The 20,065-nt window shown below is 37.6% G+C and overlaps 1 protein-coding gene across 2 annotated transcripts in view; it reads right to left on the reverse strand.

Moving 5' to 3' along the window:
• LOC150101714 (uncharacterized) overlaps positions 1 to 20,065 on the reverse strand; it is a 70,009-nt gene that overhangs the window by 35,440 nt on the left and 14,504 nt on the right. For both annotated transcript variants that reach the window (XR_016549082.1, XM_090400972.1), the window contains exon 3: positions 13,657 to 13,806. Coding sequence is in view for 1 of the 2 variants with exons in the window: in XM_090400972.1 (XP_090257098.1) it covers positions 13,657 to 13,806 (150 nt within the window). In the remaining variant the exon portion in view is untranslated. The remainder of the gene's footprint in view (positions 1 to 13,656; positions 13,807 to 20,065) is intronic.

Consider the following 20,065-nt stretch of genomic DNA (forward strand, 5'->3'; position numbering starts at 1 on the left):
TCGAGTTAACCAAAAAAAATACAACTAGTGTCAACTCTAGGTTGAGCCAAACCAAACTGGCTGTATAAGTGAACATAATCTATGTCATGAAAGATGGGAATATGAGGAACAGTGGGATGAAAGATTTGAAAGAAATATCAAATGATTTGAGAGTGACAATATAGAGATTTGATGATAAGAAACATGGTGAGTGAAAAGTGCACAAATTCTTTTCTTGGGGGGTAAAATGAGCAGGGTGGTTGGAGCATTGGATAAGAGGAGTATGCAAGCAAGAGTTGGTAGTGGTGGTTGGCACGAATGATTTGAATGGTAACACAAAGTATATATAAAAAGGAATGTCATAAGGCTGTTAAGGAGAGTGAAAGACAACAGTGCAGTAGATAAGATAGTCAGCATATTGCCCAGGTATAATAATGATGAGTTGAGAAGATAAATGGTATGGTAAGAGAATGGTATGATGAGAAAGGAGTTCATTTTGAGGAAACGAGATATGGAAGAGCAGGAGAGTAAGGTAGGCAAGTTTATGAATGGCACAAGTGAAGAAAATAACAGAGGAAAAAGAACACAGAGTGGATAGGGAAACAGGGGAAGATCAGGGTTGACCGTGGGACACTACATGAAATGTATAGATGATGGTTTCAGGAAGAGATGTGTGAGTGTGCAAGAAAGGATTAAGATAGTCAAGGATCATGGAAGTGACATTTAGGTCTGGGGAGGGTTAATGAAACTTGTTATAGAATGCTAGAAGTATTTGAAAAAAGGGAAATGAAATTGTAGCATTGTTAGCGTTCATTCGCCCAAAAATTGTTGGTGTAAGTGACATGGTTGAATGAGGATGACATTCTGACAGGAATAGAGATGGAGGGATATGTAGTCTTTTGTGAAGACACAAGCAAAAAGGGGAGGAGGAGTGTTATTGATGATGGCAGAGGAGTTGTGCCCATCTAGAGTGGAAATACAAGGAGCAAACACTGACAGTGGGGTTTTGAAGTAATATGGTGTAAAGTAGAGGTGGATAGGATGAAATGTTTAGTAGTGTGTTGCTATGGACCTGGTAATGTGGAAGGCAGCGAGAAGAATATGTTTAGATAAATTGTTCTGGCTAATAAGAAAAGGCTGATCATTATAGGCAATATAAATTATGGTAATATAGACTGGAATAAAAAGACAGCATTGAGAACCAAAGAGAATGAATTTCTTGAGTTTTTAAGGGATAATTACCTTAAGCTGTCTGTAACAGAGGCCACATGTGGAGTGACTGTCTTGGATTTCATTATCTCATCAGATGATATTGTTGTAAATGAAGTGTCACATCTTCCAGTTGATGAAAGTGACCATGAAGTGATCACATGAGTGGCGGCCAGCCATATCAGGACTTTTGTGAGGATTATATGTAGAACTATAAGATGGGTGATTATGGCAAACTCGGGAGGCAGCTTGCAGCAATATCATGAAATGAGGAATTGCATGGGAAGGAAATCAGTGCTGCTTGGTTTCTACTCAGGAAGTATCTGGCAGAGGCAATGACCAAATGTATTCCAAAGTCAGGAGATTAAATAAGGTAAGCATAAAATGGGTAAAATGGGTGACTGAAGAGGTGAAGCATGCAATCTGGAAGAAAAAGGCATTGTGGTGGCAGCACAAGATGAGTGGAGATAATCAGTTACATGAAGAGTACAAAGAGCAAGCAAAAGGGTAGAAAAAGTGCAGTAATATGAGCAGCAGTTATCAAATGACACTAAAAGAAAACCTACGGAGTTTTTTTTTGATATGTGGCCAGTAGAAGAAAGAATGATTACGGAAAGAGGATGATGGTCAGTGATAATGGGACAATGATAAACATTGAGGAGGATATAGTAGAGGTGTTTAATGAGCAGTTCATTAAAGTATTCCATCCTTGTGATTGTCAAAATTGTTCTCCTTAATAAATGGATGATGAGACTAAGGCTTTGTTTTAAAGGCCAATCTGCTTGTCTGGAGTTGTGGTCAAGGTGTTGGAGAAGTTAATGAGGACAAGGATTCAGAAATGGATTGACAGCAATAGAATTCTCTTTAATGGACAGCATGGGTTTGCTAAAGGAAGATTGTGTTTTATCAATCTGCTTACTTATTATAACAAGGTGACAAATATATTGGACAATGGGGGGGGGGAAGATACATATACAGTAGTATATTTAGATTTTGCAAAGGCTTTTGATAGACTGCCACATGACAAACTAGTAGTTAAATTGGATAGTGGATTGGTGAACTAGATTGAAGAATGGCTGTCTGATAGGTATCAACAGGTTGTGTATGGGGGGGGGGGATATACAACAGGTTTTATTTTATATCCAAGAAGAGGAGTCACTAGTGGTTTGCTTCAATGGTCTCTTTTGAGGCCCATTGTTCTTTAATTTGTATGTAAATAACATTGGAAAGGGCTTAAATGTGATATACAGTTGTTTGCAGATGATGCAAAGTTGGGGAGAGTTCTGAGATGTAGAGCTGATGTTGTAGCTTTGCAAGAGGACCTAAATAAACTGTCTGAATGGGCAAGTGTGTGGGGATGACAGTTTAATGTTGCAAAGTGATGGATGCAGTGTATAAGGTTGGTGAGGATGGAGGAGATAAAAGATCTGGGGATGATGGTGAATTGGGACTTGAAATTTCATAGATATTTTGCTAAAATTGTGACAACAACACAGTGGATTATGGGAATGATGCAGGGAGTACTGATATGTAGAATGATGTTTTGATTCCATTGTACAAGCCTTTGATCAGGCCCCATATGGATTACTGTGCACAGATTTGGTTGCCAGGTTTTCAAAAGGATGATGATGATATGTTGGAGAGAGTTCAAAGACAATTAACTAAGTTGGTGTCTGTTCTCTAGAATGTGGAATATGAGGACAGATGGAGAGAATGCAAATTACAGAGCCTAGTGAATAGAAGGAAGAGGGGAGACATGACAAGACGTATAAGTTGGTAGGGGTAATTACTAGATTAACATGGATGAGATTTTTCATAGAATTTGTTGTTCTCCCCCCCCCCACCTGAGATGAGGAGAATGAGATGCCATCTGTGGAAGCTATATAAGCTGGGTGCGGGCAAGGGAGTAGGTTTTTTTGCATGGAGAGTGGTGGGTGATTAGAATGCATTGCCTAAGAGTATGGTGAGTACAAGGACAGTGAATGCATTTAAGTCAAAGTGTGATGAGCTGTATATGTGAGAGTGGGACCTCCCATGAAAAGATCTGTAAAAAGAAATTTCATTGTATTGATTTTTAAAAAATGTGCAGAAGGTGTGTATAAATACACTTCTGTGTGTGTTATCATAACAATAGAAGTGTTTTGATATAAAAAAATAATAATAATAAATATTCCTTATATTTGTCACAACTTGTGGTGAGTTAGAAGGAGATCTATGGATCTCCTTCCCAAAGGTAGAAGGAGATCCACAGATGATTGTAGATCATCTGTGCAGAGTGTGCATGGCACTTCCTGTACAATCAGTTCAGCTCAGAGCACAGTTGTGTTTGTAGTATGAATATATGTTTTATGCATTTCTGCCAATAATATAAACATCTTCTTTGTGGTTCATTGTGGTGATGAATTGTCCTAGTATGGTTAATGACCAGAAAGGACAAACATTACTGTGTTTGCAAATGATTTAGTGACTTCAAATACACACAGAAGAAACTGAAAAAATTGAATAGTTTTTCCACAGAACTATGGATTACATCATAGTGGAAATGTAAACATTAATGGTGTTTACATTAGACTCAATGGGGCAAGAATTGAAGTTTCTAGTGATGGAAGGTTAGACCAGGAAATAATTAGGAAGATTTCATGAAGATTTTGAGACAGTAAGGTCCCAATTAAGTGCAAGCTTTTAGTTAACAAAAGTTACTTTTTTGCCCATTTGACTTATGCAGCGAGACATGGAGAGTAACAAAAAGAGACATGACTAGTATACAAACAATGGAAATGAAAGTTTCAAGGACAATGTTGGCAAAATCAAGGAAAGACAGAATAAGAAGACCGGAAAAGGCAGCAAGACCAGAGAAGATCTAAAGATGAGAACCCTTAACTGGCACAGTGTTCATTCACGAAGGAAGCATTTGGGAGGACAGAAAGAAATGGAGAGAATTGATCTACCTGACCTGACAGTTTGTCAGAACAGTTGTTCCTGAAGAAAGAGAAATGTGAGCATATTTACTTGCCATTTTAAAATATTTGTTATACTCTAATATGTCAAACTAGAGGGAATTTCTATAAAAGCTTATAAAAGGAGCCACTAGTTTTTATGAAAAATAAATGATGTCCACAACATCTTTGAACATAAAAGCTAATCAGTGGACCAACAAAGGTTGCCCATTGCTAATCTAGATTAGATCAGAGATTTCCTGACTAGCTAGTTGCTGAAGGAAAATAACAAAATCCACCAATTACCTCCTCTAAAGACAAACTTTTGAGTCTTTAAAGTACCTGCACTGACACAGGAACAATAGCCATTTTTAGCATACAGCTGTAATTGTGATTTTTTATTTTCATGGTGATGCTCTTAAGAAACTTACAGTGAAACGTATATTTCGTTTTTACTACACCGTTTTAGATTTATGCATATGAAATTATATTAAAACAAGTAGGTTATATAAAACCTGCTTGTTTTATATATATATATATATAGATATATAGATGAGGATTAGCACATTCATTCCAAAAATCTGAAGTGCATTTATCAATATGGTGAAGAGTTAGCTCCTCTGACAAAGAGGAATAGGAATTTTTTATTCCTGTCAAAAAATGTGGGTTGCTGCTACAAATATAAGTGCAGAAGTTAATTGCTTTGTAGCTGTTTACTGCACCAGGCATTCAAAAAATACAAGACTTCTTCAAACACAGAGATAGTAACATGGTAAAGGAGAAACATATGGGGAATGACTTTTCCCATGCAGTGATATTTTGATTTAATATTGTATAGTGATCAGGTTGATATAGGTCATCACAATAACTGATATGACTTTTAGGTGCCTTACTGTGACAAATGACATTAGGGAAATGTGCAGCTGTTGCATGAGATAAGGTTCTAAGGTTTGTAATGATCAAAATTGGCATTTTAAGCTTTCCCTAGATGTAATAAATAAGAATAACATCAAAATTATTCTTACCAGGAAAAGAGGGGGTTAAGAAATGGATCTGCATTTAGCATACTTTTGAAGTATTTGTAAGGAGCAGGTAAGATATGAATATTTTTCTTGAGATGTTTTTTTGTTTAGGATGTGAAGTCTGTTGGATATATTGTCAAGCAGCTATAATCAGTTTAAAGATATGAACATTAAGGAATATTATTATTATTCAGGCCTCCATGGAGTCAAAAGACTCATCGTGGGAGGTCCTTCCTAAGAACATAAAGTCTGTCAAGACTCATCGGGGGAGGTCTCCCCCCCCCCCTAAGAAACACAAAGTCTATCACACCACTCCTTAAACTCATTGACCGTTCTCGCTCTCACCACTCCATCAGGCAATGCATTCCACGGTTCAACCATCCTCCATGCAAAGAAACCACTCCTCACTCTCTTGCTCACAGTTTCCTTTCATAACTTCCAGCGATGGCCTCTTATCATCACTCCTTCCCACTGTTCAACCAAGCAAAAGAACTCCCCAGTGTCAACCCTGTACCCACCTCTCAACAGTTTCAAAGTCTCGATCATATCACCTCTCCTTCTATCGACCAAACTCTGCAGTCCACATTCCCTCAGCCGATCCTCATAACCAAAATTGTACAGTCCTGAAACCATCTTTGTCATCCGTCTCTGTACCCTTTCCACAGTTAATTTATCCCCTTCAAATCCTGGGGACCAAATCTGAGAACAATAGTCTAAGTGTGGTCTGATCAGAGATTTATACAACTTATATGTGTCTTCAGGATGCACATGATTCATAGAACACAAATTTTTGTGCCAAGCTTTTTGTTGAACTGTTGCCATTATTGGCACCTACTGATTTAAATGTTACAAGTACAAAACTTTTTGTGAACATCTTAGGTAACTATTGATAATTTGGTTTAAAAAACTGCATTTAATTCTGCATTCTATTGTTGAAACTTTTGTGGGTGTACGTACACAGGGCTTAACAAATTATTCAAAATCCTACCCGTCACGATAAAATGAACTTGCCCTAGACCTCTTATTGCTATATTCCAATACTTCACTGCGGGTTTAATAAAGTGATTAATGGTGCTTTGGCATTATTTGGAGAGCATTTCCATTGGGTGTGAGAACCATTTCAAGGAGGAGAAGTCAATAATTTATAAGAATAGTAAGAATAAGTAAAAACATTGATTTTTCTTGAAAATATAATTTGTTACATCAATTTTTTGTTACTATAATAGCCCTTTATATTGTGAATATTGTGTTTTCTTAAAAAAAAAATTTTGGTAGAAATTTTTTTATTAAATAAATGTTCTGTTTTTTCAGTCTGCACCTACTCATCAGCTTTCAAAAATTTACTCACCACTGGCATGTGAGTGAGAGTATTTGTCGAGTGCTGTATATACACATACAAGGATTTATCCAAAATAATATATCTATTGTAGATGTGTGTGTGTGTATAACCCTAACAGGATATGTTACTGTCTGAAATAATGTGGGTTCTATGGTCAACTTTCTCGAGTTTATGGAATGAAAAACCTGAGTTTCCAGGAGAAAAAAAAACACTTGCCCATGTCAGAGATCGTGTAACTCGAGAATCGGTCAAAGAAATGCTTAGAAAAAGTTCTTCTCGCTGACTAGACTTGAAATACGTCTATCTTTGGGCAGCCCATGATTCACTGTTCACAATGTGCTACATCCAATACAGAATACACTCTACAATTCACTATTTGCATAACTTCTCTTTTAATTGCATATGTTCTCTGGCCAATTTGCATATATTGTGGGAGAGGCGGAAACTACTATTACCATATACAGGGTGTTCGGGATAAATTTGACAGTTTCGTAAGGAAAAAGAAAATCTTCTTTGTATCTATTAAATTTAATGAATTGACAAAAAAACATTACAGGCAGAGTTAATTACAATACTATCAACAAGATTTACTCAAAATAACCACCATTAGCATCGATCACAGCTTCAATTCTGCTTCGGAACCTCGAACAAGCTGATGCTACAGTCTCCCTGGGAAGGGCCGCAAAAACTGTTTTAATTTTATCCATTAACTGGGCTTTTGTATTACTGGAAGTGCGATTGGTGTCTTTTTCAACTGCGCCCCATACAAAATAATCCATGGGGTTAAGGTCTGGGGAGTTTGGAGGCCAAACATTTGGACTGGTGAAGTCGTAGAAATTTTCAGACAACCATTTTTGACTTTTCCCAGAGGTGTGGCAAGGGGCCGAATCCTGCTGCCATACATACGGCCTACCATTGCCTACCCTTGTTATCCAGGGCTTGACTACAGTTAGCAACTCCACGAACAAAGCCCAAATTCCAATGCCAGGGTTCTTCAACACCTGTTCCTGCAGATTTGCGAGGAATTCTGCTGTACGAACGCAATCAGATCGTCTGCTAGGGATCTTTCTTCTTGCTACATCCTTGTAGTCACCATTGCAAGTCTCTAGTTCATGCCTGATTGTTTTTACTGTATTCAGGGAGCATTGGGCAGCAGTCGTAATATCCTTATTTTGATGGCGGGCACGAATCATCATGATACAAGTTATTCTCTTCCATGATTCAGGTGGGTTCCAGCTATCCATCCTTTCTGACATCTTGTATGTGAATGAAGAAGGGTCCAAACTTTTAAATGAAGAGAAGTGTGTGTTAATACATGTAACTTACGGAAAAATATAATTAATTATAAATATGTCAAATTTATCCCGAACACCCTGTATTACTGCTACCACCATTTGCCGGCCTGGTTGGCTGAGTGGTTAGCATATCCGCTCTCCAGCCAAAAGGCTGCGGGTTCGAATCCCAGTGTGGGCATGGATGTTTGTGATTGTCTGTGAAAATACTAGTGGTGGCAGTCGGCAGTAGATGGCGTTGGTATAGATGATGAAGGTAGTTGGGGGTTGGTGGAGGCCAGGTGCCCTCCCTCGATGAGTCTTTGGACTTCCTGGAGGTGTTATGCAATAATAATAATATAAGTGTTGCACTTATCTTCTCTTGCAAAAACTTATATAACATGAATCAAACCTACAGTGGTGCTATGTAGGCTTGCTTCTGTGCTGTAAAGTTGACAGTGGAGTATAATAGTCTAGAGCAGGGATTCTCAACTTATGGTACGTGAGCCACTGCCTTACTGGTACATCTAATATCTTGAATTAAATATAGTGGTACGCCAGTGGAAAAGGTTGAGAATCCCTGGTCTAGAGGCAATACAGAACACAACTTTCAAGTTTTTTTTTATGGAGGGGGGAGGGCAATTTAGAACCAAAAGAATTTTGGTATCTGTCTATCTATCATACAAGAGATGAATAATCTACCTTTTGCCTCTGAAGTTAAATGTCAAAGGTTTGCAGTTTTTTTCTTGGATTGCCTTGACACTTGCTGGTAGCAGAATTGAAATCACTTCCACCAAGAATAATTTCAGTTCTATAGGTGATTGAATTTGTAGAGTAGAAACAATAATTTGATTGCTGGAAGGAAGAATAGAAGTCTTGGAAATTGCATCGCTTGTGCCATTGTAGTGATTGAAGGTGAGAACAGCTGAGGGAAAGATGTCAGGTAAGAAAGGAAACTTACATGAAATTACAGCCTGAATTACTAACAGTTAGTCCAAATAGTGAAGATGACATGACTATTTAGATAGTTGGACTGCATAAAATCAAGCTTCATGAATGAGAAACTGAAGAGGGAGAGACTGATTTTTTTCAGAGTTGGGAGAACAGAAAAAGACAGCAGCCAAAAATTCTTGGAATTTAAAGGTGGTGTAGATGCAATGTTTATAAAAGTTTCATGGTGCCTAGGAAATAGATCTCAGAGCAAGTGTGTCGTTTTTACTCTAGCATATTGGTGATATCTAGACTTATGAGTAGGTCAGTTAGTTCTATTGTAAAATCTTTTGTATTGTTCTATTGTAAAATATAAAATCTCCACAAGTGTAGTTAAATAAAGTACTCGATTACCTCAGCTCCATTCTGCCAAAGAATGCTATAACAAAACACTGGTCATCAAAATCCTACAGTCACCTTCCCCCCCCCCCCCCCCGAGAAAACTACATGAACAAACAAGTTTTCAGAGGAGCAGTAATTTTCCTCTACATTCAGTCAGTCACGGACAAGGTTTCATAGTTGCCTTCTTCTCCTCACCGATTTGTAATCTCGTTAGGCCTTCAAAACCTTCCCATTCACCACTTAAGAAACTTAGCATTTATAATATACCACCTGCACCTGTTGGATGTGTTATGTAGGACAGACAAGACACAGGTCGAGAGATAAGTATAAAGTATATATGAACATCTCAAGGATGTATATAGTTAAGAAATTACAAATCAGAATTGGCAGCACGTACAACAGAACCCAAACAAAATATTATGGCACAAACTGAAATTTCCAAACAAGTCATGATATACCACGAGCATCTAGCACATGCAGAAGCCAGTTGACGCGCTATGCCACCAACCATCAAGTGCTTTTTTAAATATTTACATTGTGATTTTTACCTGCGTTTAGCTGATTTTTATTTTATTTTATTCAATATTCCTGACGATTCGAAACACAGTTATTTCACGAAGCTAATCGAGCGTCTGAATATAAACATGAGATTTACTATCAAGTTGCTACACGTAGTTAAATACCGGAATTACAATTCTTTATACCAGAGTAGCGTATAATTTTAATACTCTTTTTCTCTTAAATAATTGGATCGATGTGCCACATTTATTATTAGTAGCACACTGCATCCATTATATCAATTATTTACACCATAATTGAGTACTTAAATTTAATATTTTTTTATGTATCACTTCCACACACAACAGATCGCACGGCCTATAATAACTGAAATAATTGTCGTATGACGGCTGGGGGTCAAGAGCAAAGTAGTATGTTGATATTCCTCTTGAATTGCAGGTTGTAGTCCTTGGAGTATACTTCATTGTGGGAGGCTTTTCCACCGAATTGAAGTAGGCGGGGTATGGAGTAGCAGGTTCTGCGAGTCAGCTGTTGCTGTAGGCTTTCAGCAGAATTGGGAGCATAACGGATGCTAGTTTTGCTGAGAGTGAGACAGATGAAGAGAATTGTGTGTGTTTGTGAGAGAGAAAGGGGTCGTCAATCAGCCAAATTGCTCGCTTTTCTGAACAGCAAGAATTTTTATTCATAATATAATTTTTAAATAACGGCTACACACATGTACGAGAAAACTAAATAGAATTTATTACTCATATATTTCGCTCAATGTCATGAGCTTCTTTCAGGAAGAGAGCAGAAGAACTGGTAACTGTATATTTAAATTCTGAATAAAAGATTGAATCATACAGCATGCGTATAATATAATATCGCGTTTCTAGTTGCAGCTCCAGTAGGAAGAAACACTATTAGAATTCAGAAACCCTGAGAATATAGGTATAATAGAGATAGTCATACAGTCTATCCGAATAAGATTAGTGCCGTGGCGTAGGGCTTTACACAATTCAAAAAAAAAATAGATGATCAAATTTGAACTTATTGTAGTATAGCATCTTAATTTACACAATTCAAAAAAAAAAAAAAATAGATGATCAAATTAGCGCAATTGGAAGAACGACGGTACATTGCGCCCTTCGATTGGAATAGGCCTAAGTTCGATTCTCGTCGCGACGGGAGGAATCTTTATCTGGTCGATTTCAATCGAAGGTGAGTTAGCCGATCTCATATGGAGGTAGCAGGGTTTTTTTCTCCCGGAAACTCGGGTTTTTCATCCCGCATACATACAAATCGGCCCATCAGAACACACGCAATTTACAGACAAAAATTACTAGTTGTGGTGGTGTTGGAAGTGGGCGGTAGATGGCGTTGATGGAGATGATTCGTAGTAGAGGTTAGGTGTAGAGAGAATTGTAGATGTCCTCCCACGATGAGTCTTCGGACTCCTTGGAGGTATCAGGAATAATAATAATAATAATAATAAAATTTGAACTTATTGTAGTATAGCATCTTAATATGGTTCCAGTGAAGTCTATATCTAGTGTCGATGGCATGAGAAGATTCCAAAAGTCTTATAAAATCTTGATGTCCTTCGATTCTAATAGTAGCAGAATGGCCAGTCTGCCCAAAGTAGCAAACGTAACAAAAATAGCGTATTTGATAAACACCAAATTTCCAGGTCTGCGAAGAGTCCTTGCTTTTTTTTTTTTTTTTTCGACGTTCCTTTAAGGTAGGGTATACTGATCCTTTTAACTTAAAATAACCTTAAAATCCCAGATTTTAGTCTGGAAGAGGGATGATAATTATCAAATATTTTCTGTATCAAAGTCTCGCTGTATCCATGAACTAATAGAGTTAAGTTTTATTTTCTTTAATTCTTCTAATAATAAAAGAGACTCAGAAGAACAATTTGATAATTATGCCAAGATGCATGAATATATCTGCCTGTAAAGGATGGCTTCCTGTAAACAGAACATTCAATATTATCAGTAGAGTTACGATGCATTAAAGTATACAAAAAAGGGGGAGAGAGTTGTTAGATTTAGGTTCAATAATGAACTTGATGTTGGTATATAAGGAATTAATTTTATCCAGAATGAATCAGTTCAGTTTCAGAGTGAGACCAGATTGCAAAGGTATCACCCACAAAAACGTGGCCAAATGCGAGCTCAAAGAGAAAGTGTTAGAAATCCGATTCTTTATAAGCTCCATAAAATATTCAACCAAAGCAGGTGATACAAGTCTATCTATCGCAGTACCCACGATCTACTGAAATAATTCATTACTCCAAATTAAATAACTGGCATTGATAGTATACTTGAATAAACTGACGATATCATCAGGGAAATCTACTTGTAGAATTTCTTAAAATGGTATATTTGTAAACCGTGAAACTATATCAAAGGAAAGCATAATTTCAGATTATTAAAGATTTTTTTTTTTCCTTTGAAGTCAAAGCTGTTTTTGATATTAGATATTTTTTCCAGTAAAGTTTCGTATAAGTCTTGATTCAAGATATTTTTCCAAATAATAAGTAAGAGATCCTATGCAATTAACTGTTGTATGTAATAAATAATCATATCTGTGTACCTCAGGAAGGCCAAAAATACGTGAGGGGGAGAGCATGATGAATCATCTTTTCAATAGTATGAATATCTAAGAAATATGTTCGATCTAACAGTTATTCAATTTTTTGAGCTGGCTTTGCGGATCTCTGTCAATTATAGTATAAGTAGTCAGTAAAACATATTTGCGATTGCAGTTAGTGGTATCCATGAGTGCCGTTGCATTTCCTTCGTTATTACAATGTTATTATTTTGGCGTTAAGATCAGAGAGCTTGTAATTCAAGTAAAGCAATATTCAGAGGAGGAGGTTTAGCTTTATACAAAATCTGTGCAATCTCAAAACCTTAGCTTATTAGCGTCATCTGTCCTACACAATTCCCTAATGTCTTTCTACATCTACCAAAAAGTTTAAATAAGGCAAACGACGAGAGTTCACTGCAAAATCTCGAACAATCGACTATAAATATAAATTTAATTCATTGGTTTAAAAATAAAAAAAAAGTTAAATTTATTACCCATAATAATAATTATTCATAATAAACTTTGTGTTTTAAAAAGTTAATTTTTTTTTCATGTGCCTGTGTAACCCTGTGAAAAGAGATCACATACTGTAGGTATAGGGAAGTGGAAACTCAGGTTTTTAATCCCACAATTCATCTAATCGACCATGATATGGCGGCAGTTGTCTACAATACTCATTCCACATACCTTTGAAATCTGTAGCCTACGACTCAGCTTGGTGATGATGGCAGGTGGCACTGGGTGCCCACTAATCTTTTAAATATTAGGACTAAAACCATTTCACTTAATTCCATTGGACATAAATGGTATAAAATGACTTTCTTTTTACTGAATAGACTGTAAAATTAATCACCTTAAAATGGCTGGTATTTTTTTTTTACTTTTAATATTTTAAGAAAATAAGTAACTGGAATCCCCTTTCCAAGTATACAAGAAAGTCAAAGACAAAGATGATTGATAGGAAAAGTTCAATGGAAGCATTCCTTGATGGCAAGATGAATAAATGAGTGGTGTTAATGTCTAACCCTTAATAATTAATCTGTCATTGAAGCCAGGTATGATTTTGCATGACTTGCAAGTGCAAGGTTGCTGATATGTTTTAAAGTGATCACGTTTAACCATCTACATTAGATGTTTAAACATCTGATGTAGATGCTCATGGAAAGCCCATCAGTGCAATTCAAAGTTTTATTTTATTTATTTTTAATGAGAACAGCTTATTCGAGGAGATGCTCGCACTCTGATCAAAAAAGCACAGCACAGTTGCTGATGTACATCGTTGTTTCTAATGAAACTCCACAATTTTAAATATATGGAGGTCAAGTACTTTAATTTTATGACGATACACTTTTTAAGAAAAAATAAGCAAACAGTTCATATGGTAAATTATTAAAACAAGCTGTGAATTAATAAATATTAATTAATAGCTTACTTTAACTAGGAATAACAACATAATCAAGTGGCTTGCTCACTTTGAAATTCTCCACAGGAAGAGTAGGGAAATGAATTGGGCTACAATTCAGAGTCTCTCTTTTTGTCGCATTCCTTCGTGAACAGGAAACCATCGTGCTAGTTTTCAGGTATGGCAAGCACAAAGTAGCCACAGTCTTCTTGGAAAGCTCCTAAAAAACAGCAATGTCTTAAAACAAGTACAATGATGGTGATTTATGTTGTTACCAGGGCCTAGATGAAGGCCCTGAAAAATATTTAAAGGTCCTAAGCAATGAGGGAGAGGCAGCAGTGCACTTTAACCCCTCGGGTCCCCGCTTCGGGAAAAGTGTAAGTACAGCCCTTGCTATTGCCTCAACAGAAATAGAAAAAATTACTGATATTACAATAACAGGTGTTGTAATCAAACTGGAAACTTAAATGCTTTGCTGATGAGTACTTATTGAGATCGTATGTTTAGGTGTAGCTATTTTTGCAAAGTAAATACAAGGTTTGTAAAAAACGTCGTGGCATCACTGACGGGAGATGTAGTTGGTAATTCAAATGTTACTCGTAACAGATAGAGGCGCTAGTTATATACTGTACATGTGAACAAAGCGATACAGCCCATTCTAACAAGTGTCATTGTGTGGAGAATTAAAGTCAGCGTCTTTAATTGTCCACACAATGTCACTTAAGTCAGCGTGTGCAATGCTCGAAGGAATGTTCACAAGATTAGAACAACGATCCCGGATCAAAGTCTAGGTTGCACGACGTAAGCCTGCGAGCAACTATTATCATGACTTTAGGGAAGCCTGTGGCGACAGTGTCCTATTGTACCGGACTGTCGCAAGATAGGTCAGTGCAGGGTGACTCGCCATTTCAAATAAACATCTTGAGCTTGTTTGAGGATTCCTCACGGTTGATCAGTGATAGATTGTATGCCAGTTTGGCCCAGGAAACTGGGATAAACCACTAAAGTGTTTTGGCACATCCTGAAAGAGAGGCTCAGTATGCGCGAAATTTCATCTCAGCGGGTTCCACATCACTTGACTGAGATGCAAAAATGGCACAGGTACACGGTTTCTAGCCTCCATCTAGAACGATACAAAAATGAAAGGGATGCATTCCTGAATCGTATCGTAGCCGTTGATGAAACTTGGGCAGGCGCTCATGAGCGTGAACTGAAGAAAGAATCCAAAGAATTGTGCCATTCAGGAATACCCCATCTGAAAAAAAAACTTCGCCAGGAATCCTGAATGGCACCATTCTTTGGATTCTCTCTTCAGTTCACGCTCATGAGCGCCTGCCCAAGTTTCATCAACGGCTACGATACGATTCAGGAATGCATCCCTTTCATTTTTGTATCGTTCTAGAATCGTTAAGGCGAAAGTGGTCACATTTTTTCGTGGGTTCTCCGCCGTGTTTGTTGCACGATGTCATGTGTCGCAATTGCTGATAGAGTATTAGATCATTCTCGAATCCTTGCGATTTCAACTTTTTTCCCCAAATGATAGAATCCCTCAGAGGTCTACAGTTTCGTGGTGTGCAAGAAGTTCGTCGAGCAGTAGGTCGTACTATCAATGACATTAACAGGCAGCACTCTGCTGATTGTATCCAGCGGCTCCCACAAATTTGGAAACAGGTTCAGAACATGACCGGGATTACATTGAAGGGATGTAACTGGATAGACTTGATAAACTATTTTGCATTTTGTGCACATGCTGCCTCTACTTTATTTACAACCTCGTATTACTTTCAGTGGACTACTTTTTAACAGATATAAACTGAGGAATGAAAGGTTGCTACTATCTCTCTATTTATGTAATATTTAATCCTTCAATTCAATGTAATTGAATTGAATATTACATAACTATATTACATTACATAATTCAATCATTATGCTTACTAGCCTGAGGTGACAAAATAATTTCTAGAACAGAGTTATAAGCGGCTTAATCTAGTACCTGCAGTGTCTGCAATACTCGCGTATACTATAGGTTTTCAACCTTTAAGTGGGTTGGTTTCACAAAAACGAAAGCAAAAATGCGACATGAAAAACTGCGTGTGAGACACTCAATAGTGGGCAGTTTGTTTCTGGATATCTGGTTATGTGTTAACGAGTACTACCTCCTTAATATTCCTTTGTTTTTTTTTTGTTTTTTTTGCATATAAATGTGAAAGATCGCCTTATTTCATGTCATGTTGAATGTCTTAACTTGTAAAATGCTTAAAAATAAATGTTCGATAGCGATGTCCTTGCATTTCTTTTTCATTGTGTCATAACATTCCACTGGTAATTTTTCTAAATTTAATCCGAAATTTGACATTCACATGCAAGTGGAGATAATCAACCTTCGCTGATTCCTAAAACGAGGAGTTGGTTCTTCATTTAAGACTTGCCTGGTCGTATTTGGGGCTCATTTTCCTGTCGACTTCCATTTTTTCTGGTAATTTCCTTAGGAATAATGACTTCACATGTACAGACATTTTTCCAGACGACATCCGACATCACTCCCTTCCTCCCCTGAAGTATTGTAAACTTATCGAGCTGTATACAAGAGTCAAATGACTGCAAGAGCAAAAAGTTGATTATTCTCCTTCACAGACTGCATAATTTGCATATTGAATAGCTGATCCATTTTCCTGTAATGAGGGAGAGGGCTCTGCGATTTTTTCATGAAGTAATTCCTGCATGAAAAGTTACACTTAGCATTAATATTGTGAATATAAGGAAATAGATTATCAGGGAAGTCTCATCTAGAGATTGAACACGGTACTTTTGAAACCTCCGATAAGAGGATAATGGGGATCATATCGGATTATTAATATATATGCACATCTCTATGGGGTCCGTAGACTCACGAGATCCACTAGTATCGACATTAACCAACAATGCCTGTACAATCCAGGTCAAATAGTCGGTGAATGAGTTCAAAGCAAAATATCAATCATATTATTCCCTGAACTCATTCATTAACAAACCACTCTCAACTAGAACTCTAGAACTCATTCTCAACTTCACATCCTTTTACTATTTTTTTCGTCCCAGTTTGTGGGACGAAAAAAACCAAGTTTACAGGGGGAAAAACCCACTTGTCCATGCTAGAGATCGACTAACTTTCAGAGCTGACACCTAGTTTCCTTCACATTGGTCAACTGAAAAATAGCCTTCATAGCAATACTATAAAACCTCCCATAAGCGCAACTTAAATGTCTCTTATCCGCCTATTAGCCAGACACTGTAACCTACAAAGCTTTAAACTCTCTCTCTCTCTTTCTTGCACATCTTCGAGTAACCCAAGTGACCAGATTTGTACGCAATAAGCTAGATCAGGATTTAACAAAACTTAAAATCAAATCTTTATTACCTTATAAAGAAGTACTCGTATAATGACCTGCTTATCTCTGCTTCTCAGGGTATTCTTCAATAACCAGGTAATCCTATATGCTATTTTAGCCACTTTTGCAATATCTCCTCCGAACTTCACCTCGTCATCAACCAACACACCAAATTTCCTAGCTTTATCAATTTCTTGGGGTACAGCTCCATCAATATGGTTCACAGCTGGTAATCCTTTCACTCTAGAATGCATAACCTACATTTTCCAAAATTAAATTGCCATTCGTTCACCTTTTCCCATGCTGCAAATCTATTGACTATCTAAAACGGCCACACACAGCTAAAATATATAATAAAGAAATATATATATTAAAAATACGAATAGGCGGGGGTCTCGAAAGTTCTGATAAACACATCGAACAAAAATGACAGTAAAGCAACTGAAAGAACCACAAGAAAGAACATATCTTAAAACCCTTTAGCCATGTTTCATAAACCTGTAATAATTTGGTCCTGTTCCTCACATTTGCACAAAAGACGATATAGAATCTGCAGTTACAAGCCTTTCCCAACTAATTAATTGCACCATAACGGTGGCCACATTCTACAATTCTGTCCACAAGCCTGGTCGTTTGCCTGAAGACATTATGAACTTGATCAGGGAGAAAAACAGAGCCAGGAAAAGATTTCGTAACACTCGTGCGCCACACGATAAAACAAATCTAAATAGACTACTGGGGCTGTGAGAGATGCACTCAAGGGCACAGAGAGAGACCATCTATGGGAAGATAAATTAGCCTCTTTCTCGCCTACTGATCACTCTGTCTGGAAATTACTAAGAAACATCAAAAACAAAGGCGAATGTTTCCCCCAATATTCTCTGACCAGGGCCTTGTACACACTGATGCAAACAAGGTGGAGGACATGGCAAGAAATTTGGAAGAGCAGTGCAAACCTGCATATGGAAATCTAGACTTCAATCACATATATAAAATTCATAGACATGTCAGACACGTATTAAAACTCCCAGATACCAGTGCTGACCATATTGCATCCACATATTAAATTATATGATATTATTAAAAAACTAAAGAACAATAAAGCTCCTGGACCAGACGGCATTTCGAATAGGGTGATCAAGCTGTTGCCTCGAAAAGCTGTATTGCACCTGACCATTATAATTAATGCAATCTTAAGAACTTCACTATTTTCCTTCCACCTGGAAATTGGCTGATGCAATCCCTATACATAAGCCAGGCAAGGACCACACCTACCGCAAAATTATCGTCCAATCAGTTTCATCTCCAATCTGGGTAAGGTTGCGGAGAAGGTTATCCTCTCAGGACTCCAAACCTCAGTAAATGATCTAAACATCCCCCCCCCCCAAAGAACAGTTTTGTTTTCGGCAACACCATAGTACTACCCAGCAAACCCACAGAATTGTGAAATACATCATCACCAGCTATAACTGGCGCCAGTGCACAGGAGCTGTTTTTCTAGACCTATCAAAACCATTTGACAAAATCTGGTATTTTGAACTCCTACACAAACTTATCTTGGCCGGTACTTCACTAAAAATGGTTCATCTGATTCATTCATATCTTCAGAACAGATCAATACAAGTCAAATTCAACGGTTCTACCTTATCCCAGCACCATATCTTTGCTGGAGTGACGCAGGGATCCCTACTGGCTCAATTACTGTTTTCTGTATACATGTCGGACATCCCACGCAATCCGATGTCTTCCATCTTGGCCCTGTATGCAGATGATACAGTAATACTGACCATATCTCTCCGACCCCACTTCGTTACCAGAAAGCTTCAAGAAAACCTTCTAAAGCTGGAGGGTTGGTTCTTCAAATGGAGATTGGAAGTCAACCCCCCAAAAAAGCTCAGCCATTCTTTTCTCGAAAAGGCCAATATCTCCTGCAGGAGATGTGTTACTATTCAATACTAAAATTTCCTGGCAAACAGAAACAAAATACCTGGGTGTAATTCACGACAAAAAGCTATCTTTCAACTAATACATTACGTCTACGTGCGCACAAGCATTTAAAGCAATCGCTCAGATTCATCTGCTAATTAATAGAAATAGCAAACTCAGCAACATAATCAAATTGCAACTATACCAGATTGCGATTCGTCCTATAATCACCTATGCCTCTCCAGCCTGGAGCCATACCTCTAATGCTAACATTATCAAAATACAGCGAGTGCAGAACAAGTGCTTGAGAATGATTCTGAACTCCCCATGGTATGTTAGAAACAATCAACTTCATAGAGATACAAATATTCCCTATATTTTCTCTTTCCTACAATCCTTAGCATCTAAGTTCTTCCTAAAGACGTCCATACACCCCAACGATTTGGTTCAGCAAGCTGCTGCATACAAGGCAACGGACATAATCAAACATAGAAGACCAAAACTATATTAACCTCCTATAACGATGCATAATCTCCATGCCCAATCAGGGCGAGCAAACTGCTCATAAATTTTACCCTCACTGTATCCACAACAGATAGCGGGGAATACGAAAACCATCTTGCTTCACCCCTAAAGGCATGAATGTCAATTGTCAATTGTAATAATTTGTTGGAGTTGTTAGCGAGATAGTGAAGTGAGGAGACAGTAGTTTTACTGACGGATTATTCTCGAAGTATTGGAACCTTATAACAAAAAGGACTACAGGAGCGTTTCGGAATGCCAGAACTCAGAAAATCCTACCAAGGTTAGTAGCAGCCAATTCTCTATATAACTTAACAATACAAAGACCATGGAAATGCCCCTAACGTTCGAAGAAGTTTACAGAGAGTTCCTAAGATTAGGAAAACTCTTAAACGATAACTGGCCTGGGAAGGTAAAATTGTGCGACACATCCCCCCCCCTGCAGCAGTCACAGACGACATCATGGACGACCAAAACAACGAAGACGACACACACCCTCAACAAGACTTAGCACTCTTGCCACAACCAGAAGAACAAGCAACACATAGCAACGCCTACCAAACAGCAGAATCGCACACAGACTTCCAGAAAGTACAAAAGAAAATAAAAATATCTAACACGACAGAAGTACCCCCCCCCCCAAAAAAAAAAAAAACAGAAAGA

The sequence above is a fragment of the Typopeltis vanoorti genome, chromosome 11 (assembly GCF_054136105.1).
Source record: "Typopeltis vanoorti isolate ZY-2024b chromosome 11, IOZ_Tvanoo_1.0, whole genome shotgun sequence".
NCBI lineage: Eukaryota > Metazoa > Arthropoda > Arachnida > Uropygi > Thelyphonidae > Typopeltis > Typopeltis vanoorti.